Source organism: Syngnathus typhle, linkage group LG19, assembly GCF_033458585.1.
Source record: "Syngnathus typhle isolate RoL2023-S1 ecotype Sweden linkage group LG19, RoL_Styp_1.0, whole genome shotgun sequence".
Taxonomy (NCBI): Eukaryota; Metazoa; Chordata; class Actinopteri; order Syngnathiformes; family Syngnathidae; genus Syngnathus; species Syngnathus typhle.
Window position 1 is genome coordinate 7814538 of NC_083756.1, and position 26974 is coordinate 7841511.

The 26974-nt window shown below is 39.9% G+C and overlaps 1 protein-coding gene across 1 annotated transcript in view; it reads right to left on the bottom strand.

The window, feature by feature from the left end:
* The window catches only part of cntnap2a (contactin associated protein 2a), a 133999-nt gene that overhangs the window by 75961 nt on the left and 31064 nt on the right, over positions 1–26974 (bottom strand). The window contains exons 2-3 of the mRNA XM_061265900.1: positions 7374–7484; positions 580–773 (exon numbers count right to left, since the gene is read on the bottom strand). Of these exons, the coding sequence (XP_061121884.1) occupies positions 580–773; positions 7374–7484 (305 nt within the window). The remainder of the gene's footprint in view (positions 1–579; positions 774–7373; positions 7485–26974) is intronic.

Below are 26974 nucleotides of genomic sequence, written 5' to 3' on the forward strand. Positions count from 1 at the left end.
CTTGCTGCAGCCGCCTGGCCGCATATCTGAGATGTCTTTTTATGGCTTGTGTCCTTGGGTATAATAACTTAACAAATTATATTGAATCTTCTATGGTAGTATAATCACCATAATGCAGAGTTCCGCTACCACCTTGCTCAACTGATGATATTTTCATACATTATTTTAGATTTAGGTGAATTATAGTAGACTTATGAAGGCTTGTACCTCCTCTGCGGCACTTGATGAATAGAATACTGGTGAACAGAGTCGACCAGCGGTCCCGAATAACCTGCCCATGGCTCAATATATTGTACGAGCTGCTACTTGGCGACCACTGGAGGAGGGTTCTTCCTATGCATGGGCTGTCCAGGATTGATCTCAGCACAGCGAATGATTCAGGGCCATGCTGTTTATTTGTGTACCATACAAAGATGAACAAGAAACAAGAAGGTTTGGGATTCAGATCAACACATGGCTGAGATCCCCAAAAGCCAACCAGCTCACCATCTGCACCACATCCGTTGCCAGTACAATGACAAGTATTGGAGAAGACACAATAGATCCGAATGACACAAATGTAAACAATGCAGTACTCACCCAAATGTTGCCATCTTGGTGATACGGTTTCCAATTCCTTCCAGTGTCACTGTAGAGGAGACGGTAGCGTGTGGTCCAGTCGGAGCTGCTGTAACGACCTTGTGTGGCTATGGCACTTAGCTGCTTTCTGGAGCCCAGGTCCACCTGCAGCCACTGGTAGTGATCACTATCCAGGGGAGACCATCCACCAGCACCTGAAGCGTTCATGACATTTAAAAATAAGTTCCATGTCCCTCTGACAAACAACGGAACACCTTTCAAAAAATGTGATCGTGTTTTCATCAAAGTCACATAAGACAAACGCTGTTTTTATTAACCCAACGCCACAGAGAAAATATTCCATGTTTTTACTGAACATACCTTGAAAATGTCAGTGCAAGCTGGAAGAAATATGTGACCCTTTATTTTCAATAAATGGTTGATCCTTTGTTTGAGAGAAATACCATCAACAGAACATTCTCTGTGGTTAATTATCTGAATATTAAATATTTCTATCTTTTGATCATTCCGCTATTCCACAGAAGTCCGGAATCTGAGTGGGCCGTGACAGAAAGCATCTTTTCTTCAGCCATTCAGTTGTTGATTTATTCTGACCTTTTGGTCGTTGTCTTCATCCGTTGAGCTTCAATTGGAATCCACATGGTCTCAAATTCTATTCATTTAAGCAGACTGTTTGTCTATTGTTAAAAGAGGAAGTCAATATCAAATTTTCTCAACAATAACATCTTGTATGTGACCCCACTAGTCATGCCTAAAACAAAGACAAGTAGACTCACAGGTTTAAACAGTTGTCCCCATAACCTAAACCCCAAAAAGCAGAAGATGATGGACCGATAAGAGATTTCTGGTAAGGCGGCGAGTTATGAATAAAAACCACAACCCTCCCCTACTCCAACTTTTTCCAAGTATGTAAGGTGGCAGGCAATTTGAAAGGCAGATGAGCTCGGCTCCAAGCTCTCAAGACAAGCAGAAAAGTAGCATGACATTGCTACAATAATATTTTACATGGAGCGTGTGCATTTACAAGGTTATATGTTGTCCTTTTATTATTGGTCAGTGTCCAGCAGAGAGGTGCTCAACCAAGACGGACACTAGCAAAGCGTGGGCAAAGTCATGTTTTATTTAGCTCTTTACATGCATGACTACATTTGAATATGATGAGTGACAAGGTCCTTACTTGAGTGTTATCTAATTATGCATAGGTGAGTCCTATACATCTTGGAGAGGAGCATTAGTATGGAAGGCATTTCGGGATGGCTTTCTTTCTGATATTAGCATTCATACCAGAGTGAAAATTTTGCCGGTGTCAGCCGCAAACGCACAATAGTTCTATCATATCTAGCGTGAGCATGCTGCCATCTTATTGATTTTGTTCCTTACAAAATAGATACTAAATACGTTGAACTACCATAAAATGATTTACAAAGAGATATTCTGGTTCATATTTGGATCCTAGAGAGGAGGACAATATGTTAATCTTATATCTACATACGTATGTATACTATATTACAATTTATCATATCACAATTTTTCTCACTAAATATATTTCCAACATTGACATGAATTGGCTCATATATACATATATAGATAACAGGGAGCAGTCAGAAGAAAGTGACCATTATATTTCTGTACAATGCGAGACTGTATACCAAGGTCATGCAGATTAAGTGCATATAACAGATTATTATATCACAACTGTAAAATCCGATATAATAGAGGTGGCGGATCGACAACCCCTTGGACATAAAACAGTGATTCTATGTGATTGATTTCCCTTTGTAAACAATCTGAACGGATAAATGATGTGCCAATTTAGAAAAACGAGTTAAAACTACTTTTATAAGGTCACAGTGGGAAAGGGGGAGGCATAGAGAAGACAAGGAATGGAACAGCTATTAAGATTAGTGCAGAGGACACGGGAGATTATGTCACATGATAAAATAGCGTGAGCTGGTTTGTGATGTATTCCTCCTCTTGACAACAATCCTATAGCTTATCCAATTACACAGCTATTATGCTTCAGCTCCGGCCCAGAGAGATAAACTGGTCCAGCATGTTTGGAATGTCAATACCTCAAACCCCCCCGAGATGACAAAACACTATTACATCAGAAGAGGGAACGAGGAATGGGTGGAGGGTGAGAAATTTTAGTTGGTGTGAGCAGAGTGACAGCAAAGGGTAAACCGAGGCGACAGTGAAGTTAGCGGAGTGGACATCGTTTGAGGCGATGTGACTCGGAGAAAGATCGTAGGAAGGAGAGCTGAAGTGAATGACAAGATGGTGCATGGCTGAGGAAGGAAGGGAGGAGGCTGAAGACATGGAAGAGTAAGAGAGATGGATGAGGTAAGACAGAAAAGGGAGGGATGAAAGCCGGTTTTATGGCTTTGGTATATTGGGGAGGCGAGAGATGAGATGGCAAGCGGATGGGCTGGAAGAGGAAAAGAAAAGGGAGGTGTTGTTAAGGTAAAGTGATGGATGAGGGCCAAAGTGAAGAGAGGTTGATGGGAGGGAGGGGGAAGGCAAAAATGATGGGATGAGAAACCTGGGAGAAGGAGAGATAAAATGAGCCCATTCCAAAGTGATGAGAGAGGTTACATCAAGTAGAACATGGTTGCTTGGGATCACATGAAACACAAAGCAAAATTGGAAAAGTTCTTGCTAAAAGTCAGGACAATAGAAGAGAGTAGAAAGTCATAAAGCATGACAGCTCACTCTTCAATAAGAGCTGATGATAAATGGAAGGCCACTGCAAGATTTAATGTCTTTTCATACAAAGTTGAGCTTCATCTTATTGGAAACTTTTTTGGCACGTTCTCAGTCTCCATTAATAAAGTCACATGGCAAGAGTGTAATGGCATATTCCAATGTCTCTTTGTTTGAATATGAATTCTTTATCAGCTCTAACCTTATACTCCCTGGAAAGATGGCGTTCTAATCATTTTGAGTCAAGCTTAATTGAGCTGCTGGCACAGTGCAAGCAGAGATTGTATGAAACATGTCATTGTATGAGACATGTATGAAATAGTAATTTAAGGCTGTGGAAAACATTATCTTAAAAGAATTGCAAAACAATGTACATTTGCATTTACATTGTAATTTGATTTACTGTTCTTTAAATGAACCTGGATTTTCTTAAGGACATTTTTTTGCTTGTTAGCAATGGAATGTTTTATTAATTGTTAGTAGTAGCTCTCTAGAATGGTTTGAAGCTTATTTGCCAGCTATAACCTTGGTTACTGATCCACGCACTGCTCCACTATCGCATGGTGTTCCACAGGGGTCAATTTTGGGGCCTGTGGGAATTTCATTTTATCTGCTGTCCTTGGGTTCCGTTTTAAGAAACCATTATTTTCTTCCACCGCTATGCGGATGGTGGTCAAATATATGTCACGCTGAGCAAAAAAGATATTTTCTCAGCGAGGCTACTTTTGTCCTGTCTGGAGGAGCTTGAATGTTGAATGGCATATCATTTCTTGAAATTCAATGAAAAGAAAACCGAAGTTATGGTGTTTACTCCCAGTGGGACTTATCCATCCCGTCCGCCTGACTTGGCCGCCTTATCTGAAGCTAAGAGTTTCAAACTTGGGTCTTACACCGGTCAGTGAATTTAAATTGGACCGGTAGATTGGGGCTGTTGTTAAATCCAGCGTTTTTCATTTGAGGCAGCTGGCTAAGGTGAAGCTTCTCCTTTCTCAACAGCACTCGAATACAGTAATTCATGCTTTTGTCACAAAAAATGAACCACTGCAGGAGTGTCATGGGCAAAAGGGAGGAGAAAGAGAAGTCTGGATAAAGACAAGCCAAGAGGTGCAGTCAAAGGTGAACACCATAGGGAAAATGGAAGGAAGTGACAAGAGGTTGACAGTCTAAAGGGGAGATGGGGCGGCAGAGTGAGGCGGGGTGCTCGTGCAAGAAAAGAGAGCACATGATGGAAGGGAGGGGAAGGAGCATCAGGGGAACGCTGTCACCATCCTCTCGCCTGTCACATGCACAGATGTTCAGGGCCGAAAGAAAGAGGACGATGGGATATGAGAAGGACGGAGCAGAAGGTCAAACCAACGAGATCAGTTTGGAAAGATGAAGGGGTCGAACCTAAAGTGAGATCTTAGAAGTCAGGAACAGGCAAACTAACCCTTGCTTGTGAAACGCAAACTAAATTTGTAGTAACCTGACAACTGGGCGCTTTGGGTTTAAAATATGTTTCAGCTAAATAAAGACACAGTAAATGTTATCGCCAATTTAATAAAAAGCCAAAACATTAGGTGCACCTGCTAATTGGAAATGAAAAATTAAAATGAGGTATGGCGAAAGAAACTTCCACTTTGAGGTCTTTCTGTGTAGTTTGCACCTACGTATGTTTTCATTCACTGTTCTGGCTTCAATTTCTACTAAGAATATCATGAAACTGTAAAATCAATTTCCAGTTCGATTTATTGACTGCAAGATATGTCGCATAATTATGAGAATTTCTCCGGCGTGGAGACGAGAGAAATATATTGGATAATCAAAGCGGAATCGTGCGAGATCATTCCTAAAAGCGCCAGCCTTTTCTAAAACTTAAAGCCAATAGAGCGAGGGTATACCCGACCCGTCATTATGTCTCAATTCACAGCATTGAAGAAAGCCTCCGCTGTGTCATTAGAGCCGACCTCAAGGAAGGCTTATGAAAGCCCTCTTTGGTTCCTTTCAAACTAGAATCAAACAGTGTCCCAATGCCTCAGCGTGTTTCACCACCGGCTTTTCTCGCCTTTGTTCATCTCTTGTTAGGCTGTCAAGCTGACTGCCTCCTCTGTTGTTTCTTGTGAGACAGAGAAATGACCGACGCTAACCCAGGACAACAAATCACAGACTAGAAAATGCTTCCAACAGAGTAGAATGAGGGGGAAAAGGGTGTGAGTTTTCAATGAGCATTTTATTTGGAAGACGGATATACATCGGGGGGAGAAATGATCTTCGACAGATTCGAGTATTTTGAGTACCTCGAAAAAAAAAATGCTTGAGGGTTTTTTGTCTGCCTTTTTATTTAGTCTGCATTTATAACGCTTCATTATTATTATTGATTTATTTTTGTGCTTGGTCAGCATTAGTCAAACATGATGTGCTTATTTGGATCCATTTCAACCTTTATTTATCCAGGCAAGACAGCAGAGTAAACGAAACAAACACAAAATATCCTACGATGACAATTAAGATAGGTTGTCTGCAAATCAGGCTACACTAATTATCCGAATTTATTACAGAAGAAGTTTCATCGCTGTTTGCGAGATGAGTTTTGAAGGTGAATATTCGCAGGCAAGTACCGGCAATTTGAATTTCTGTCGTGACATCAGGGACCTTGACTGTCAGTGCAGTCGAAAAAGCGGGTGGGTGAGCATGTAAAAGTCTTGTTTTTGTGCAGGGAGGTTTCATCTATTTTGTGTTTGAAAGGGGGAAAAAAAAGTTGCCAAACTTCTTCCCATTGCAGCATTAACACAGTCATCATGGAAATGATTTGTGTTGTGAGGCTTATGAGAAATGCAGCAGAGAGTCAACAGCTGGTTTGCCCTCTGCCAGTGCTTCATCTTTCTGTCATGGAGCACATGGAGCACGTGGAGGCATAGTCATTTCATTAGAAGCAGCCCGCCATTATCGACGGATGAGTGCAATGGCTCAGGACATCAAACAACTTTACAAGATGACTCGCAAGACAAAAAAAAGCTTCACTGAAGACAGATGGGGGTAATTGTCAAGAAGTGACAGCACAGTTGGGCCGACGTGATGCCACTCGTTTCAATAAATTATTATTATTTTGGATGGGATGGTGGGGGCAGAGAAAAAAAGTATATTTTAACATCCACGAAGCGTAGGATCGAGATTTAGGAAAGTGAGATGGAGAAAAGGAAAGAAGTGGTGGTAATGGAAAGACACAGTTGGATGACTAAAGTAAAAAGAAGAAAAAAAAGGAAATAGAATATAAAGGATTAGCTGCTACGATTTCATGCTTGGCCTCTTTGTTAAATCCAAAATCTATATGCTATAAGAATACACTTGAATTATCGTTTGTATGACCCACTAGAGCTGACCCGTGATGTCGTTTGCAGTCAACAGAAATTTTCAAAATGCCGCCCCTAAGACGATTATATTCATATACAGCCAGGGCAATATTAATCACAATACCGTTTTTGGACAAGTAGGGCCACATCGAATACATTATTGTTGAAAACATTTTTGACTTGACTTCTCCTTTAATAAAACATGACTTCTATTGTGATCATCTGCATACATTTGAAAACGTCCTGTTGTATTCCATCAGGCGGAAGATAGCACTGAAATATTTACATGGACTGAGTTTGAGGGTTTGCAATGTTTTAGTCAATATATTTAGTTTCTATTAAGTACAGTATTTTTGTGCCATAGTCCCCAAGTGACCAATCCCGTACATCCGAAACAAACGTCAACCCCTGAGGAGTTGGGATTAAACAAAAAAAGAGTAGAAACCACAGTTGCACTACTTGTTAACCAATGCACTTATTCAAAGGTTCATTTCATTTTCATTTAAATGCCAAATAGAATGAAAAAATATTGATTAAATCATCATTAAGGCACAGAGGGGGGGGGGGGGGTTCTGGTCTTTTCCTCGCTTTATCTGGGAATTGAGCTTCAGTCTTGGGTGACGAGATAATGTCACCATTTATACATGGAATGCATTCGAGCGAGAAAAGACAACAGTGGGAAAGAAAATCCACCAATGTGTACTTTGATGGCTAGTGCCAACACGAGTGCACTGCAGGTTTCTGTGAGCGCGTCAGCCTTACCTCCTCGCCTGTTAAGCTTGGCATATCCAGGTGCATATCCATTTGAAAAGACAGATGAGCTGGAGAAGGATGTGTGCGGCAAAGCGGAAGCCAGAGCCTCATCACATTTTGCTGTGAACAGAGAATAGATATCAACACCCAGGGAAACAACAAAAAATAGAAGCCTTCAAAATTCAGGCAAGTATCTGTCCCAGTGTACATTATGGCTGATAAACAAGCTTTTAAGGAGTAAGTATGATAATGTGGAACAAAGTGCATTTTAAAAGCAGTTAAAAAGACTACTTTGTGTTTTATGGCTATTGAAGTGCATAATTTAGAATGCTAATCTGTTAAAAAAAAAACACTCTTTCTATTTAAATGCACTTTGTAAACATTTCTTGGTTAAAGCCATATTATAATATCTTCTTCAACACTTCCTGCATTGAAGTTTAAGCTTCAGTACTTCTGTCTTGGCTAGCATATTTCTTCAAATGGCCTTGGCAGTTAACTAAGCAAATAAACAATATCATCAATGAGCTTTTTTTTACCATAAGAATGGTTGAGTTTAGTTGAGTGTAGCGCTCGAGTTTGTCAATAGAATGGCTCTTTGAAAAGAAGAAAAATCTCTTCACTGTGTCTTGAGAAGTTTGCTGTTTGACTAATGCTGTTTTTGTAAGAATAATCCATCAAATGACAGATTATAAAAAGAAATCATTTCTTTCTATCTTTTTTCTTTTCACACGTAACCATGACGATGCAACCTTCAATGCACATTCAATCCATTTAGAACAATAGCTCCCTCCTTTATTGAACCAAGGAAACCTTTTATATTAGACACATCTCATAGTGTACCACCAAACATACTGACTTAATTATTTACAAAACGTACATACACAATCCAAAAGCCTGCCTCACTCTGTCGTATAAAAGGTCAATACACCATTTTTTTGGTATCTTTTGCAGTCTAACGGAAGGCCAAATATAAAATCAAAAAAAGATTCTGTATTGCTGTTAAATTTGAGCAAAATTTGTTTCCAAGTCACCATAAAAGGAAGCTGCAATATGTTTCTTTTTTTTCCTTCTACAAGGACAGTAAGAGTCTTATCACGATGATCTAAACACACATAAAGCAACAAACACACTCATTTCTTCCACTACATTAGGTTTCACGCTGAGAGAAATGTGGTCTGCCAAAGCAAGTCGACGCAGTCCATAGCTCTCTGTCACGGCCCGTCGTATTGTGTGCAGCGGTGTGTGAGGGTCAGATTTAGAGGGGAGACTATTGTTTTGCATCGTGTGCATGTTTGTGACAGTGTGTAGAGGCCTTGGCTAGTTGGCCGCTTCGATATATGATGCATTGTCACATGAGCAGTCAAAATAAATAAATAAATAACCCGTAACCAGGTAATACAAGTCAATAAAACCAACTTTGCATCACACCTTGTCGAAAGATTTCTCATGAAATGCAATCATCATAAAGTATAAACGTACTCTCTGTTCCAAAGAAACAAAAATATGCAATCTTGTGAACGCTCAATGCTTTTACTCCTAGGGACCAATCTGTAGGATTCGCATCGTTCAATACTACACATAAAGAGACGCTGTGTAAATCTATAAAAGGAGACTTGGGGCAAGATAATGAATGACAAGGGAGAGAGTGTTAATGGAGATGAAGTGTATTTTAAATGGATAAAAGGAACTTTGTGGAGAAGCATTAGTGTCAAAAAAGCAATAGTCTATACAGTGGCCATTACCACCTCTTCAAATTAATATTGGCCTGTTTCTATTTGGGATAAGAGGCGCTCTCTTTCACTCTCTCAATACTTTTGCCAAAAAATAAAAAACTATGCACATTCAGTACCAATGATTTTGCAGAAAAGTTTCACTTCTGATGCATTTGTGATAACTTGAACATAAGTGTTAGTCACTCCCTGAGATTTGCCAATTTCTCAAGTACCGAGAAGAATTCAGTATGTTTAGGGTATGTTATGCGAGGCTTTTCCCAAGACAGCAACACAGGTATTTTTGTGCACCAAAAAAAAAAAGAAACCAAGGGCAGTAAGAAAAGCCAAACAGAGTCTGATTAAAAACATTGAAAGAACAGGATGAGAGAGACAAGGAGAACGAGGGCATAAGCTGAGGGCGAATGGAAATGGCTGTCGACCAAAGTCTTATTGACACTTTGAGTCAGGTAAATAACTTGAAATGTGGGCAAAATAAAAAGTAGGAAATGTGTCACGCTGACTGCCAACATTTGAGAGCGGAGGCACAGAGGCTTTGGCTGTTTCTCAAATGAATTTACATTGGTGGAACATTTCTGCAGCTAAAGAGAGTTGGCGACAATGAAAATGTAATAGGGCTGCAGGCAACCTAAAATCACTTTGGCAAATCAACCAAATCTCAGCCACTGAACAAAATGTTGCCTTGGATGTGACTTTGCTAATCTCGCCGCCACATTGACCTCTCTTCTAAATGTGTTTAACATCTCAGCGCCATGGTTCACAACTTTTATGCATAAATGCATAAACTAATGCATAATTCACAAATGACACATTGAGAACGTGTTAAACAAGCTTGCATGAATAATAGGGTCGGAACATTCAGTGTTCTTTTCCAGACCACCGACAATATTCCAATCTTTATTTAATGACGGAAGAACTCCACGCACAATGCTTCGACTGTCTTTTGACGGAACAGACTGCAGAACTTTTGGGACCTGGGGGCTTTTTGTGGACTCTGGTCATGAACACAGTGAAGGATGTTAAAAGTACCAGCAGCTGCAAGGAGGTATGGGACGACTCTCTCAGTGTGGGCGACTTACTCCATCTGCATTTTCTGCTCTCTGGTGGAGCTGGAAGAAGTCTGCTTTCCATTTATTTATTTATAATATATTTTAATCACAACGCCTATCTGGAGCAGATTCAACGGTCTTTCACAAAATTGTATTTTGCCCTAATGCTCTCCCCTCCAATGACCCACTTTTTTTCTGTTATATGATCCATGAACTAGTCCATCTCTCTTATTATATTCCAATCTCAAACAGAGGTGCATGACATGATGGGAATTTCAGACTTCAGAGGATTTATAGGTAAAACTAATTTCGGTGATGAATGTAAAAGTGCTTTTTTTGAACTTTTTTTTCACTAGCCTGCAAATGGGCAAAGGGACACTTGCTAATTAGCAATCGGCCACATACGCAAGATGACCTGTACACCTGGAGCAGCACGACAGCAACTCCCAAGTGGTTTCAAAAACAGGATTGGACAGGCTGACACGCAAAATGAACAGATGTTCCATCAGATGCAACTCAGAATCAAACCGGACTTACTCCACTGTAATCTTTTAGGTCTCAGTTTTGACACTCATCAAATAAGTACTTGAAGTTTGCCTCACTTCTATTATTTCGGCGTTCATAATGCTACGTGCCTCTCGTTGTGTATTGGTAGTTTTAGCAGTGTTATGAATATCGGCCCACATGGATCCATCAGCAGGGGGTGGAAGGCACAGCCCATCCAATTTCAAATCATGCACTACAGCCAGTGGTGGCCAAAATGACCATTTATCTCAATGATAAGGTGGCAAAGATTTCGAAATTTGAAATGAGTTTTGTCAAAATGCAATATTGAAGTCAGCGGGAAAATGCATCTGCACTACGTGGAACACAATAGTTTCAGCTGGATGTTTTTCAAACTGGCTCTCAGACAAATAACCGCCAACTCCTTGCCTCTATTTGTAGATGCATGGTGTACAAGTGGAATCCATCTCCAAATGCCTAAGGCTGTAGAAGTGTGTGCATTATTATATTCTCTATCTATTCATTTCTCTCATACATCGTTAACACCTCTCCATGTATCACCTTTTATGATCTCTTCCATCATTTCTTAGAAGATGCATGGAAGAAGATGCTACTCATTGACTCAACGTAAACACACGAGCTGAGATTTTCTTATTATATATATAGCAGCTGGGTCAATTCTGGTTTTATGGGATACCTGTGATACTAACATCCTCAGGTAGAACTCCTCTGGCATTTTTTTGGGATAGGCACAGTGAATTCATGTACCTAACAATGACAAGGTGATTTCAAAGGGACAGTGGGTAAGAGGGAAGTTAAACTAAAAGTTGTAGAGATGATGAGATGTATTTGAATATAATATTCAAAGTCAAAAACTGTACAAATATGAATGCAGACAGAAATATTTTTAATTAGCATAAGAAAGTTGGCCGGATATCTACAGAGTTGAGCAGTTGCCAATTCGAGATGTTTATTGGGTTTATGGCCAATCATATTACAGCTTCTCTGTGTCAAACAACTATGGGCCTTTCAGAGACAGAATGTCTGCCTGATGCCAAGTAGACATCATTAAAATGCCTTTTTTCAACATTCTGAACCCAAAAGATGTTTTTATATACTTCATTTGCATCGATTTTATTTAATTAAAATTTTATCAGCTTTTTTTTTTTTTTATCTTCCCGTTTGACCCATTGACATCAGTTATAGCAGCATGATTCAGTAAGGCTTCAGCCGAGACTAAATCTGCTCAGAGGAGCATGAATCATAAGCCTCCAGCTCTGACATTACCTTGGAGGGAGAAAGCATCTGCGTTCGTGAGTATCAGCATACATGGATTTTATACATGCAGAGCACCAAGAATCGGAGAAAAACAATATTTTTGTTAAATGCAATTCTTACTTTTTTTTTTTCAGTGGAATTCTTCCAATGTGCCAAACCAATGGACTCGTGCAGGAGCGTTCTGAACACGTCACAAAGCACAGCTTTCATTGAATTTGCATGCAATTAGCTGTTGATTTACTCGTGTTTCAGCTCATCTAGCAATCAGTGACTGGGACCATCTTCTACTCTTTGTGGGGAAAAAAGTTCAAAAGATTAGCACTCGGAAATATGCAAGAAAAGACTGATTTTGATTAAAGATAAATCATTTAAACAAAAATTATATGGTTACTACATTTATTTTGACTTGAATCACCCCCCAAACCAGGATAATGGAATTTGTGGGAAGGTTGTCACTTTGAATTGAAGTGGATTATTAATAATTCCCCGTGGTTAATTTAGTGTGAATCACTTTCGTTCCATATGCAATTAAAATACTATTCAAGTGTCTACCATACAGGGAGTTCAGGCATTATGGTGAGTGGGTAGATGCTGATGGTGTCAAAGGGAGTCCAACTCCTTGTTGATTTCTTATTGATGTCATTCTGCCAATCAGTTGGACACCTGCAGCCTATTTCATCCTCAAAACAATTTTTGCCGCATTTAATTCCAAATATTAAAATTGTGCAGTGTACAGGTTGTTAACAAATAATAGGCTGCAGTGCTTATTTATCTTCTTCCCTGTATGCACTAATTGGGTAGACCGTTGTATACCTACTATATGCTGCAAGTGCTAGTTATGCTATGCCTGCATAGACTCACAAAAATATTGTAGATCCAATGCAGTATTTAAATTTGACGTTTTAACATTCTGGCATCAATGAATGCTAGCATGAGCGAAAACAAGCATTTGTATTCATGACTTGATGCTGAGGTCGTAGGTGATTGGTAGCACACCCTGGACTGGTCACCAGCCAAGCGAAGGTGAATTTTTTAATTTATTCCGATTCTATATATAAATATGCGCTACATGCAATATAAAATCAGTTGAGTATTTTCTGCATCTCCATCCAAAGCTGTTGATTTTAAAATGGCCTTTGCTACGCGAGCAATACGAGCAAAAACAAGCAGTGACTCTCAGATTTTCATACTCTTTGAATGTTATGCAAAAATTTCATTTGCAGGATTTTACATGCATACCATCTTTTAATAGAGCAACCGAATCAGGAAGGGGGAGAATAAAACACACCAGAATGGCGCATAATAAAAAGGCCCAGGGAGTTTATGTTTTCCTCATCGAGACTGCACCGCACTGCGGGTCGGTCACGGAGCAATCCGTGAATCACTAGTTGTTGCAGGACTCTGGACGGGCTTTAGTCATTTCCCCTGTAGACGTCAGGAAGGAATCATGAGCCTCCATCTCTCTCCCTCGTTCAACGCTCATAAAGATGATTTGCTGCCAATCTGGCAACAGAAGCCCATAATATCACTCCCTCCACTGCCCTCCAACCCCTTCGTCAGCCCTAAACTCTGTCATGCTGAGAGACAATATGTTCTGAATGGCAGTCCGAAGCCAATGTGGTGAGGAGGATGACGGGGATAGGCTCAAAGACAAATTAAAATGACTAATTAGGTGTATAATAGGAGATTCTAGCCATAGGCATTCCCTATCATCCTTCCGTATCTGCTCAGGGTCTCTAACACAACTGACTTTAAGTTAAAGGTGGGCCAGTCTCTGGATTGGGTCAGATTGCAAGATTTACCAGCTCAGTAGCCTAGTGGTAGAGTGTCCGCCCTGATTCTGGAAGGTTGCGGGTTCAAACCCCGGCCGGCCGGGTCATACCAAAGACTATAAAAATGGGCCTCCCTGCTTGGCACTCAGCATTAAGGGTGGGAATTGGGGGGTTAGATGGTCAAATGATTCCCAAGCGCGGCACCGCTATTGCTCACTGCTCCTCTCTCCGCCAGGGGATGGATCAAAATCACACAGTGATGGGTTAAATGCAGAGGACAAATTTCACCACACCCGGATGTGTGTGTGACGATCATTGGGAATATAAAAAAATAATATAACATGGAGGAGCAGCCAACGTTATCATGAGCCTATATAATCCTGCCTGAGGGGTATACTCGTCTTTATTTTATATCTTATATCTTTATTTGCAAAAAAGGACCACGAGCACAGCCTTTCCAACAAAATAGATGCAAACACCTAAATGTTTGCATTTGAACTCAGTCAATGATGCATAATAGAGTACTCATCGAATAAGCGCACACAAACTGTACGAATGATTTTGCTTAAGGAAGTCCAGAAGTAATTAGAGATGAACTCTATTTGCTAAAGATCCACAGCAGGCTGACAAATTAGGGGTCTCTCTTGCAGCAACACAAGGGCTTCCACGGGTTAATGAGAATCATGATTTGTGTATTTTGTTTGTGTGCGTGTGTGCATCTATATAGTGGAAGACTAATGGGAACACAAGCTGTGCTAAAGCTCTGCAGTGACCGGGGTTCGCTGAAAGGGATTTAGCATTGTTCTCCAATTCAGTAATACCTGGCGGCGTGTGCAGGAATTAGAATTGCTCGTGGCCCAGCAATACCAAATGAGGCTTACGGCGGTTAGATTTGTTTGTGTTGTGGCAATAAGCACTTAGCATGTTTCGCTTCTCACGTATTAACCAATGTTTCGGAAGCGAGCGATGTTAACATCGGCTGCCTCTGGATTACGGCGCTTCCTGCCAACGCAGAGAATTAGAAAATGGCTCAGACTGTTACATCTCCCTTCTCTGTTACACCTGATGCTCTGTTGTTGTCACCTCTAAAAATGACTTGGAAGGTTTCTTTGTGAAGGCCGAATGTGAGTGTGGCATTTTCTTGATATTTCCCACTTTCACCCACTTGCTGCAAACTATCAACAATCCACTCCAACTCTATAACTACATCCATCCATCTTTGGAGAAATATTTTCCGAAATGGGAAATGAAGAGAATCGATTTTGTAGTTGGGAACACTACAAAGAAATATAATAGCAAGTAACATGATGACCAGAGATGAAAAAAATGGAACATAAGATTCCAGTCATCATATGAAACAAATGGAATTGGAGTGTTAGCGTATCAATATAATTATAGCGATGTAAGAAGGAGATATATTGGAATACATTTAAATTGCCATCAGGCTTCAATTTGACACCTAACAGCCTGAATATTAGCAACTGTGATCAAGCAGTGCATGATTAATTGCCCAGATGACTGAAAGGGCACAGTCGATGGTGTTGTTCATCTTCATGACGTTCTCAAAGTTTGACATTTGTCCAAGGTGTAATACACTCATCACTTACACAATACTTTGACATGGCAACTATGTATTCCTGCTAATACTGTACTATGTCGCTCATATTCATGCTACATTTAACAAATGCAAGTAATTAAAGCTGGAGTTGTGATTGATGTTTATAAGTGAGGAAAAGCAACTGTCAATTGTGATCCATAATGATTTGTTGTCTTCCGCATGCAACGGTATTTTGATCAATAAGATGAGCCGATCACACATTTTACAGACTATTTTTGACTCATGGTATTACGGTGCATCCATTTACAACATCGGACGCGCACTTAAACTTAAAAAAGAAAAAATACAAATTGTTTTTGTTTTGTGTAACAGCAATTAAAAAAAAAAGTGAGTGATTCAGTGCCATGCCAATTGGAGACCTTTTATTGCCAAATTATGAAGACAATAAGGAAAGTAAAAATTGAAATAATATAACAAAATCAAATGGAGTTGAAGTAATGCACACAAAGGCTCAGTGCCCGCGTGCCAAATTGAATAAGCTGAAGAAATCCAGTTACAGTGCAGATTTGTGAAGCAAACATTCCTCTTTAGCCACCTATGTGGGAAATTGTACAAAAGGTTAAAGTGCAAACATTTCTTTTTCCTCATTTTCTTTTTCCTCACACCATATAACATGTAGGCTACTGGCCATTCAGAACATGATGTGTCCGTGGTGTTGTAAAATGAAGAAAATAGGGAGCGCACATTTTTAGCAAGTGAATAGAAGGAGTGACAAAGGCACTGTGCAGCATATGTAGACTCTTGGGAGCCTTTGGCAACACTGTTCTCTGATACAATACACAAAAAAAGTGGTTGAAAGAGGCCAGGAGAAAAGAATGATATCATTTAGGTTTGAAATGGTGTTACACTTTTGAGCTGGGGTGTTCCCCCCCCCCCCCCTCTACCTCTAATCAAATGCAGTATTCCACCATATGCAAGAAAATGTCCCTTAACATTTTCATTTTCTTGTCCTGTACTTTAAAGCAATATACTCGATGTCATTATGAACCCATATAGACGCGGAGACTGCAAATGTGCTTTGGGAAAACCATAACAATGAATGGCCCCCGGCGGAAAGCAATTCATTACATTGCATGTGGGCGTTTGGGTTAGGAAAATGGATGGATTAAATAGAGAACTAATGTTTCGTTTCCATTGGGGAGCGCAACATCATCTGCTGTACATACACGGCATTATGAAGTGACATTTGCTCTTGCCTGAAGTATGCCAGATGAGAAATAAAAATATTTAACGCTGTATGAAAGTTTAGAATTTATCCTATGTGAACACTTAATGTACTTGGTTGCTGGTTGACTTGCTCAACTGTGGTTGGAGGAGTGGATTGACTTTCAACAAGAGTGTGTGTGTGTGTGACCAGCATGATGAGGAGGAGCCAGGCTGTTGTGGTTGCACGTGGGCTTTTTTACGCAGTCAGCCCCTGAGAATTTGTTGTTAATATACCCTGTATTTATCGACCCCGCCCACCAAAATGCACTAAACAAGAGTCAATCATTAACACTGCCTGGGTTTGGGGATTCATACAGTGCTCAATTTTCTTACTGAACCATCGTCCAGTTTGGATGCACGATTGTGTCGTATTTACATGAGAACGTGAGTCTGTTTCTTAACATGTTGACGCAATCTGTGAGTATACCGTATTTTCCGCACTATAAGGCGTACCTAAAAACCTCGAATTTTCTCAAAAGCCGACAGTGCGCCTTATAATCAGGTGCGCCTTATATATGGACCGATATTGAGCCACTACAGCAGGCGTGTCCAAAGTCCGGCCCGTGGGCCAAATGTATATATCTTATATATGGACAAAGTTTTAAAATGGGCCATTCATTGAAGGTGCGCCTTATAATCCGGTGCGCCTTATAGCGCGGAAAATACGGTAATTGAAAGCTGAAAAAATGCCCAATCTTTTAAACTATTTTTTTTTATTTAATTTACACAATTGCTCAATGTCACATGCAGTGTCACGGGGTCAGTTTCCCTTCCCAACATGTCATGCTGCTGTCGAAATGTCACACGGGGATATCCATTGCTTATTTGAATGTGAGCGCATTAAACAGATGGGCTGATGTATTTAACGCGAGTCTGTCTGGAGCCTCCGCCACTGCCATGCTTGCTGAAGCAGATTGTTTATGACAGCTTCCCGGCTGCAAACAGCAGACAGCGTGCTGCAGGACAGCTTCTATTATTGCAGCGAGCAGCAGAATGAGCAAACGCGTGTAAGTAGCAGCCACAGCACGTAAACACATTCACCCCAAAACTTAAATAGATAAATAAAGAAAAGAAAGAAAGGCGCAGATGAAAGCAAACACATTTTCACCCGCACAAGTCGGGCTTATCTTGTGCAAATTTTGCAGGCCAAAGTACAAACACCTTATCGTTCTCCCACCTGTGCAGCCATGAGAGACATTCAACAATTTCCGTCAAGTGTTCCCGTCACAGTTTTGCCACATCGCGGAACATACCAAACCCTTTCTTATTTAAACATGCACCTCTTTGACTGCTCAATATGTTTTTAAAAACATGTCACAAGGTGTCTCAGAGTTTTATTTAAAAAGCCACTCTGAGCTTCACTATAAAGTGGTGAGTGACATAATGGGCACCCAACAAATACATTTCTTTCTTTTTTTCCTAGTTTCATTAAAAGCTCAAGTAAAACCACTTGAATTTGTAGTGACACATTAGTATGAAAAGCTATTAGCGAGTTTAAATGAGTAAAAACATGCCTACCGAGACCTCCATTAAGAAATTGGCAACAATTTATTCTTGGGATGCATTAATCAGTAGCTCATTTCCATTCACTCATGTATACTACGTACCCAAAGATTATTTGTAACCCAAAAATAAAATGGTGATCATTCCCTCCAAGGATGCCGGACACAAGATGTGTTCACCCTAAAGAATTGATATTTGCCAGAGGCAAAGTACACATGGGATATCACAAAGCATGGAGATATTGATGTATTACAGATGAGAGTGGGGATTTTATTGTTTTACAAAAAGCCCAAGTCAGCACGAGCCATTAATAAAGAATTTAATGTTGAGAAATTATACAACAGAACATAAATTAATAAATGCCCTAGTCAGAAAAAGAATCTTGAGCAGAGTGTTGGGGCCAAACAGCATCTGGAAAGTCACTAATTCATTTTTCTGATGGGACTATTTTGCTAAACGTTTGCAAGGCCACAGATATAATCAACATTGAATAATTGATTGATGCAGTATGAAGTGGAAAGTTAAGAAATGTTAAAGGTTGTTTTTAAATTCAATCTGTCACCTCGGAATTTAATTCAGTCTTGTTGACAACTTTATGCTTGACATACGTTTCGATTTAATTATTCTGTCCTCTGAGTCTGACAGACTTAAAAAGATTTTGAAGGCACAGATGTAGATGCACTGCTGTTACTTCTATGCAGATAGGATCAGACGAACGTCTTGGAATGGAAATGGAATAAAAAATGGGTTAGGGTTGAAAAAATAATGTTTGAACCTTTATCCCAGGGCAAAATTAATTGGGTAGAACATCAAAAAGGGGTCTTGAGGTGGAATAAAATAACAGAGGAGAATAGATCCTTGAGCGACTTGACAACAAAGGAGAACAAAGCGGAAGGCCGTGCGTGCTCTTCTTCAGACTGAACTGGCATTTCATGAAACTGTCCTAAGTGAGATGGTTCAAGTTGCTAAACCACTAGTACCAGATAAAACAGCCAAGTCCATCCAAAAGTCCACCGTCCGGGTTCTCTTTAACATCTAAAGAAATGAAAAGTCCCCATTCTAGTCCATATTATAGCCCTCATGCTTTGTATATGATAACTTATAACACCGCTCCAATGTTGGGTTTTTGTTTGAGGTTTCAGTAGCCCCAAGGACATTTTCATGGCTCATGGGCTTCTGCGTAATCCTTCTGATACAGTTCGGGGAATTGAAGTCAACCCTTTGAATTTGCTGGCTTATGATGTAATGTCAGAGGTGTAATAGAGGCGGAATTCTGCCCATGTGTAACGCTGTCTATGAGTTCTGACTTTTGTTTCAATACAATGAATATATATTTGTTTTACTCTCAGAAATATCTCCTGAAGAAAACAATGCAAAGCAATTGGCCAGTTTCTTTTTTCCAAACAAGTATATGAACAGGTAAGTCAGAAAGAGCAGCAACAATATGTGTATCTTATTTTTTAAATCCAAAAATATTCTCCAACAACAAATAAAAGGAATAGGAGGTTAAATATTCCCATTCATTCATAAATGTTTCAGCCAATTTACCATTTGAACTATGTTAAGTACCGTATTTTTCGGACTATAAGACGCAACTAAAAACCAAAAATGTTCTCAAAAGCCGACAGTGCGCCTTATAGTCCGGTGCGCCTTATAAAAGGACAAAGATTTAAAATAGGCCATTCATTGAAGGTGCGCCTTATAGTCCGGAAAATACGGTAATTGATGAAAAGAAATAGAACGTTGTTTGTTTTACTCATGGCTTTTCTCACCGGGGGTATTCCAATGTTAATTTTCAATGGGAATAGAAGCTCAAACAATGTTACTTTGTTGATTTACCTTGAAGTATTTCGGTTTCCTGGCTTAAGGCAATCCACGCAAGACGCACACATTTATTTGTATACAACAATCTCCGCTAGGGAGAAAAACAACAACAACACTTTTATCAATTTTATCCCAGAGGTCTTTTTAAAGTGAGCCAAAGGAAAAGAAAACCTCTCATCACTCCAATACTCACTCAGCCTTACTGCATCAATTCACCCCTCCAAATGTCTGTCTGAGCTGCCTTCACATCTCCCCCCCATGCCTCCTCGCTCTTATATTTGCCACCTTTTTCAATTGTCACCTGTCTCCACTTGTTTTATATTTTGCTGCTCACTCGTGGTTATTTCCCATTGGCAGCTACTTCCTCCTCTCCCATCGCCGTCACCCTGACTGTCATCTCCCTCACAGCTCAGATCATCACTCTAATTTCTGACACCATTGCTCCCCTATGCTTTGCCTCTTTTGCACCCAGCCACTCAGTTTTGGTGTGAACTACAGAATGAAAGCATCAGGGAACAGCTCAGTGCATGCATGAACCGATACGCTTGAAAATCGGACTGGTATTCACCTCCTGAAACATTGTACAAACCAGAAATTCGTGGACATTTTCTTTATTGTGGGGAACTAGAAGTTATGATAATTGATGCAGAACTTGATTTTTTTTAAAAACTCATTCTCTCCTTACGCAAATATCAACTGCTCTTTAAAGTGCTTTTTAATATGTTGTTTTGTTTTTCTCGTATGCGCTAAGATGCCAATCGGAAAACAGTGTTTCCATCATCCAAATATCAGTCGAGTCAAATGGCCATCAAATTTCTGAACCTTCTGTTCTGCATATATGGTAGGATGATGGATATAGTTGGCATATAGTATCAGTCAATAATTTCCAAGTGTCTCTATTGACAGCATAAGAATACATTTCCCTGAGAGATGTTGAAAAAAATATTTTTTCCATCTAAAAACGGAAAGTCTTTTCTATTAGTCGCATCTATTTATAAATTCAGCCTGTGCATAAAAAAGGTCACCTTGTTCCCGTCTCTATTTCTCTGATATTGTATTATGGCTTTGCCGCTATACAAAACAAGACGACTATGTCTGGGGACGAGGAGCGCCAGTTGCATAAGGCAGAAAATAATTGAGTGCTCGTGTTTGTATATATAACCTCACATAAGAAAAATAAGCTCCTTTTGGAACATTTAGATTCTAGTGTTGAAGAAAATACGAATGAGAATACAAATTCATTTTCATCATCACAAGCCAAAGGGGCTAATAAAGCCTGCCTAATCAGAAAATGTCTTCTCTGGAGCTGCGTCGCATTCCATTTTTGCTGTTGTGTCTCTGCTTTCAGCATTTGGACAGTTCCAAACCTTAGCGAGGGCCCGAATGAATGAATGGGCAGAGCGCACGCTTGTTTTGTGTGAGTCTTTGCTTTGCTCTGTCGCTGTGGACGCCTTTCACCTTTGTGCTTCTTTCATCTAAGCCTCTTTCATTTTCACCTTCCACCGACCGGCTGGTCGTGTTTCTTCCTGGCTGTCAAAATGTGCACAAAAGTCAAACTGCATGGTCTTGTGTGTTGTAAATGTGGCTCATTAAGATGGGAGGAGGAAGGGTGGGTCACCAAACTGCTCCACGTTCTTACTAATGAGTTGCTTGACAAGTTGATGCCCAATATGTCCTGAACAAGGTGGTCCTAAATGTGCGCCGTTAAAGGTGTTTCATTGTGTCAAGCTCAAGGTGTTTCATGGAGGACAAATATGGAGACAAAGCAGTGGTGTTGATAATGTAAAGAACAGCGATATCATAATTCAATTTAAATGATGCACGCAAACGTGCTGGTAAACAGATGCAAGAAAACAAATTGCATAATGTTAAGATCTATAAATATAAATGGACGCACAATGTCAGCAAGTGCAACCCCTGAGAACGACTCACGCTTGCACAAACACACACACACGCAGAAAGAGAAACACTTACCTGCAGAGAACAGGGAAGGTTATTAATCCAACGGGAGCATGCAGAAAGAGACAAAATGTGGTTTATTATGTACCCCACAAATACAAAGCATTCGCTGTTGGAGACAAATTGGTGTCATTAAAAAAAAAAAAAAGTTTCATTTTCTGCAGGCAGGAGTCAGGATGGTAAGTGTCACCGACCCTGCAGTCCTTAATAGAGCCTTTTATGAACTCCCTAATGATCACCTTGCTTGTGGTTCCCCTTAAAAAAGCAGGCTGCCTTTTTTAAATACAAATTTAGCACAGAAATGAACTCATAAACATCTGAGAAAACTTCAAAGGGCAGTGGTCGCATAATACGGACGGGCTCATTTTGAACTGCCGTAGGATTAATGGACTCATTAGATGTCTATCAATGATCTTCATGTCTTTCTGAGGTTTGTCATTGTTAGGGATTGAATTGTGAATTCAGATTATTTTAATTTAACATACAACCCTGGATATTAAAGTGCAAAAACTTCTTTGTGAAAGTCTGCAATCTTAGTAGTGACAACTGGTACAAGTCTTTCTTGACAATAAGGCTGGCGAGGAATAATATTTTCTTCTTCAGGATTTTTTCTTTCAAGAATATTTTGCTGACAAAATGTGCCTTCCGTCTATCTAGTGAAACTCTTGGGAGCGTGAAGGGCAGCAAGGTCATCTGCTATTTTAACGGTCAGCAAAACACTGCAGGATCAACGTCGGCAGTACTGAACCAAAGGAAAACTATCCAGTCAAAAACAATTTGGGGCTGCCTCTACTGTGCGCTAGGCAAAGCAAAACAAAGCATTGTGCCGGCGCTGACAACCAGCGGGTCACCTAATTACAACTCGAATCCAACTTTTTATTTTAGTCCTTAGATAGCAATTAAATACCATCAAGCCAGTCTGTCTACAAATTATTTTTACTGAAATAATGATCGTTTGGAGTTGAGGTCAAGGTCGTGTGTTATAGATTAAAAAAATCTGGAAAAATCACAATGCAGGAAAAAAGACGAGAAGAAATATGAGAGGAAACGTGCAAAGGAAGGCCCCGGCGTTCCATTGTGAGTGTCATGTCTTCACTGTGCTCTCAGCAGGAGAAAGTGAGAGTGACACCAGATAGATGGAAAGTATAGCGAGATGGATGGGGGAGAGGGATAGGGAGGAAATGTGTTGGCCTCTTCTTCCCAGTGCTGTGTCAGCTCTCCTTTACTTTCTGCCTCCTCCGGTACATATCCATCGTCCCTTTAGTCTATCCATCCATCCACGCCATCTGCCTGTCTCCTTGCCTTCATTTGTCAGCAAGTCTGTCTAACATTGTCACTGAAATACTGTATTCTGCCCCAGAAGATGAAAAATTGCCGTGAAGAATCAAGAAAGAAACACAGCACGGAAAATAAATCACAAGATTAGAATAGTGAGTGCGGATGTTAGCGTGGCCGTCTCCCAACCTGAAGGTCATGGAGTCACTCCTCAATAATCGAGTTACTTTTATTGTTTTTTTTGTAATGAATTAGCAAAAATGTACTTCAAACGCTCCTTACAGAAGAATGTCATAGTGGAAAAACCTTTTTACTTTGTATTCTTTTTTTACAGTGTATTATGGATTTGCACGCTTGGACTTTCCTCATTATTAACAAGGCTTTATGTTTTCAGGTTTTTCACAATACAATGTGGACACAATGCAGGTCAGGGCATATTTGTGTCCACAAAGTGATGAAAGCAAAATTATACAGCAGCCACATTCCAGAGAAGTGGACACGCAAGTGAACAAAACAGAATGGACGTGTAACAACAAGGGAGGACAGAACAGGCAAACGTGTCATTCCGTGATGGCCATGATTTTGAAATTGCCAAAACAATCGCGATGGCAGTCATAGTGCAGATGAGAAACGTCGAAATGAAACTTAAAAGTGGCTGTCATTTGATGTGTAGTAAAGTAAGCAAGCCACCTTGAGGCCTCATATATCCACTTTTTTTCCCTGCTGAAAAGAGCATTGATTGGTTTGGATTTGCCTCAATTATGTTTCAGCCCAAAGTGATTCTACTTAGAATCATAATAGGACAAGGAATGTCAGAATTAAGCAAAGTCAGCAGGCTCAGTAACGCTAGATGGTGTCCAAAATATAGCTGTAATTATTTATCTGGTTTCTATTAAGGGATTGCATTGATACCATCAGGCATGATGGATGAGGCAGGCATAAGAGCACGGAATTCTATTGGAATATATGAATTAGTTTCTCCCTGGGCAACACCCACGGTTATATTTTCTTATTCATTCAATCCATTTCAAAGCCAGTTGGATAAGCTAGAGTTGCTGCTTTTACTTCTTCAGTGGATTTTTTTTTTAACTCAACACTATTCAAATATTTAACAGCAGCAAATTTCTATCTGCAGAAAGATTAAAAAAAAGACCCCATGGCAAAATCTTTTTTTTTTCTTTTGTATATCCCTCCATTATTATTATTATTATTATTATAGGTATAAACCATGAAATCCTGAACCGAGTCATAATTCTTCTGGGTCAGGCACACATACACAGACTCATACTTGAAATTCTGCATGGTGCCAGAGTTGAAAACTTTTTTCCTAGAAGCATCTTCATCAGACTGACAGCTGCTCAAGGCCTCACCTCAGGCAGAGTGCAGCACTCAGGTAAAAGCAGCATAAACATGACCACAATTACACTCCAACCTCAAGGAACTTCGCTCAATCGTGCAGCCACATATGCGGTAAACCTTGAATGCCACTCATTGTCTTTTTTTTTTTTTTTGAAGGGGGTGCACAAAGCAACACACCCCTGGGCAGATGCAGTCATGCATAGTCTATGTATGCTAGTATGTAACCACCAGCACACACACACATACACACACACACACACACACACACACACACACACACACACACACACACACACACACACACACACACACACACACACACACACAGTCAGACAACGAAACCACATATGCCTGTTTAGCAGTCAGCTCTAACAGTTCTGGGAGTCTCTTGCTTTCCATATGACCTTTTGCCACTTTGCCAGTGACATTTTAAATATGCTCTCGCTCACCTTTGTCAGCAACCTTGTATGCTGGGTGCTAAACAAAGCCGGACGCTGAATAGAGTGCGCGCATGAGAAAAAGAATGAAAGGGAAAAATGGAGAGACCCAATGAGAGTTCCAAGTTACGCCTGAGAGCAAAAGCAGACAGTTGGAAAGGTTGCGTGGAAAAGAAGAGGGATCTGGTGGCAAGGCAGAAGGCGGAGCTTAAGAAATCATTCCTAGGAGAGGATGCAACAATGAAAAAGTGAAGCAAAAGCAAGACGGGAGAAAAAAAAAAAAAAAGGTCAGTAAAATGAAGATGGACGGCATTAGAAGACGGGAGTGGAAACTTGGGAAAGGGCAAGGCTTGGAAGGAGAACTAGAAGGAAGTGAATGATTGGGTGAAAAAAGAGCATAGTTCGGATAAGAGCGTGAGGGATGCGCTATGTCGCTCTGGATATTACAGCCTTCTCTGGTGGAAATGTCACAGATATGTGAGGGCTCCTTGTCAGAGCTGTGGTAAAATGTGAGCGCCATTCATCTCTACCCAGAGGCGGCTGCAGTGTCGAGAGTCTTGGCATTAATGGGGAATCCTCCCTTGCATTAATAAGGCAAATTATCATCAATGGGACTCGCTGACTTGAAAGACACTCATCTTTTCAATATGTGCATGCTGGAAAAAGTCCCATGGTGATAGCAGGCAAGAACTGATTGGCCTCCAAATCTTAAGATCAACTTTGGATTCAATACGAGTCACGTTCTCACTGAGCTGGAAAGTGCTGCGAGTAGGCAATACTTGTCGTATTTTGGATATAAAATATCCTTTTTTAATAGAAGCAAAAAAATGCATCATTTTATGCTTCATTTGAAGGAGTATTTTAGAAAATTTCGTTTTATTGACCTTAATTCCTTTAAATAATCAATTGACAAATTCACATATAATTCTCAAGGAGTATTATTTGATGGAATTCTTTAACCTCGGCTTGCTTCCTGCACAATACCACAGACTGTGTGCTCTGCAGTCCTTCCAGGTGAGCTGACATTTTGCTCAGGTTTTCAAAAGAACTTTTGAACACATCAGGGGGAGAAAATTAATATTCTTGCCCATTCATCCTCAGAAGCAACAAGAAACTAGCGAGCGGAAATACGATTGAATCACGTGATTGACTTAACAAGTCTTATCTAGTGAGTGTTAATTATATTCTAAAATCTTCAATTCCACATCTTGTGATGGATTTGTTGTCGTCCTGTAATGAGATATGGAACTGCTTGTTGCAATGCCCACTAGGGAGAAAAGCAACAGTGACAGTAAAGAAAATGTCAAATCTGGTGTTTGAAGCCAAAGGCGCATCAATTGCTCAGTATAATATAAATGAGGGTGTAAAAACAGATTGAAATCCCACTTTTTAATGCAGCACAATGTATTTTGTAATGTAATTTAACCGGGGGGCATGATTAAATCAAAAGGCATTTTGATGGAGAGCCGACTCGATCCAGTACCGCGCTTTATTTAGACTTACACATATATACACAAACACATTCTGAATCAAATAAAGGGAACTGTCGAGCAATCATCATTGGAGATTAAGGGATAAATGTAACGGCATATACGATACTGCTTTCAAATTCCAAATTTGTATTATCAATCAATAAGAAAGGCAAGCTTAAATTGTCATAAATGGCTTACGGAATAATCAGTTTTCTGTTTGTCATCCTTTCCATCACTTCAGTAGTTTGTCATAAAATCTGAATTTCGTTAAGAATGATTTATTGTTGTCTTGTCTTTGAGAGTTTATTGACTCATTGGTTTGTGTTCTTTTCACTTTAATTTGCTGTTTTACTTAATCTTGTCCAATGAGCCTCTAGTTTTCTGACTGGTTAATCACGATCGCTTTGTCCTTGTAAATAATATTTTTAATTGGTAGTGACCAACTATTTCAGAAAAAGATATCTAAAAAAATTATGCTTGCTTTCCAAAAGTCATCTTTATAAAATAAAATGCCAAATTCCAATGGGCTTTGTGGAAAAAAATGTGCTTGGCGCTGTTCTCCCCAAACAAAAATCACTTGATTATCCAAAATATTTGCCAGCCAAGGTAACGTAATTATAAAAA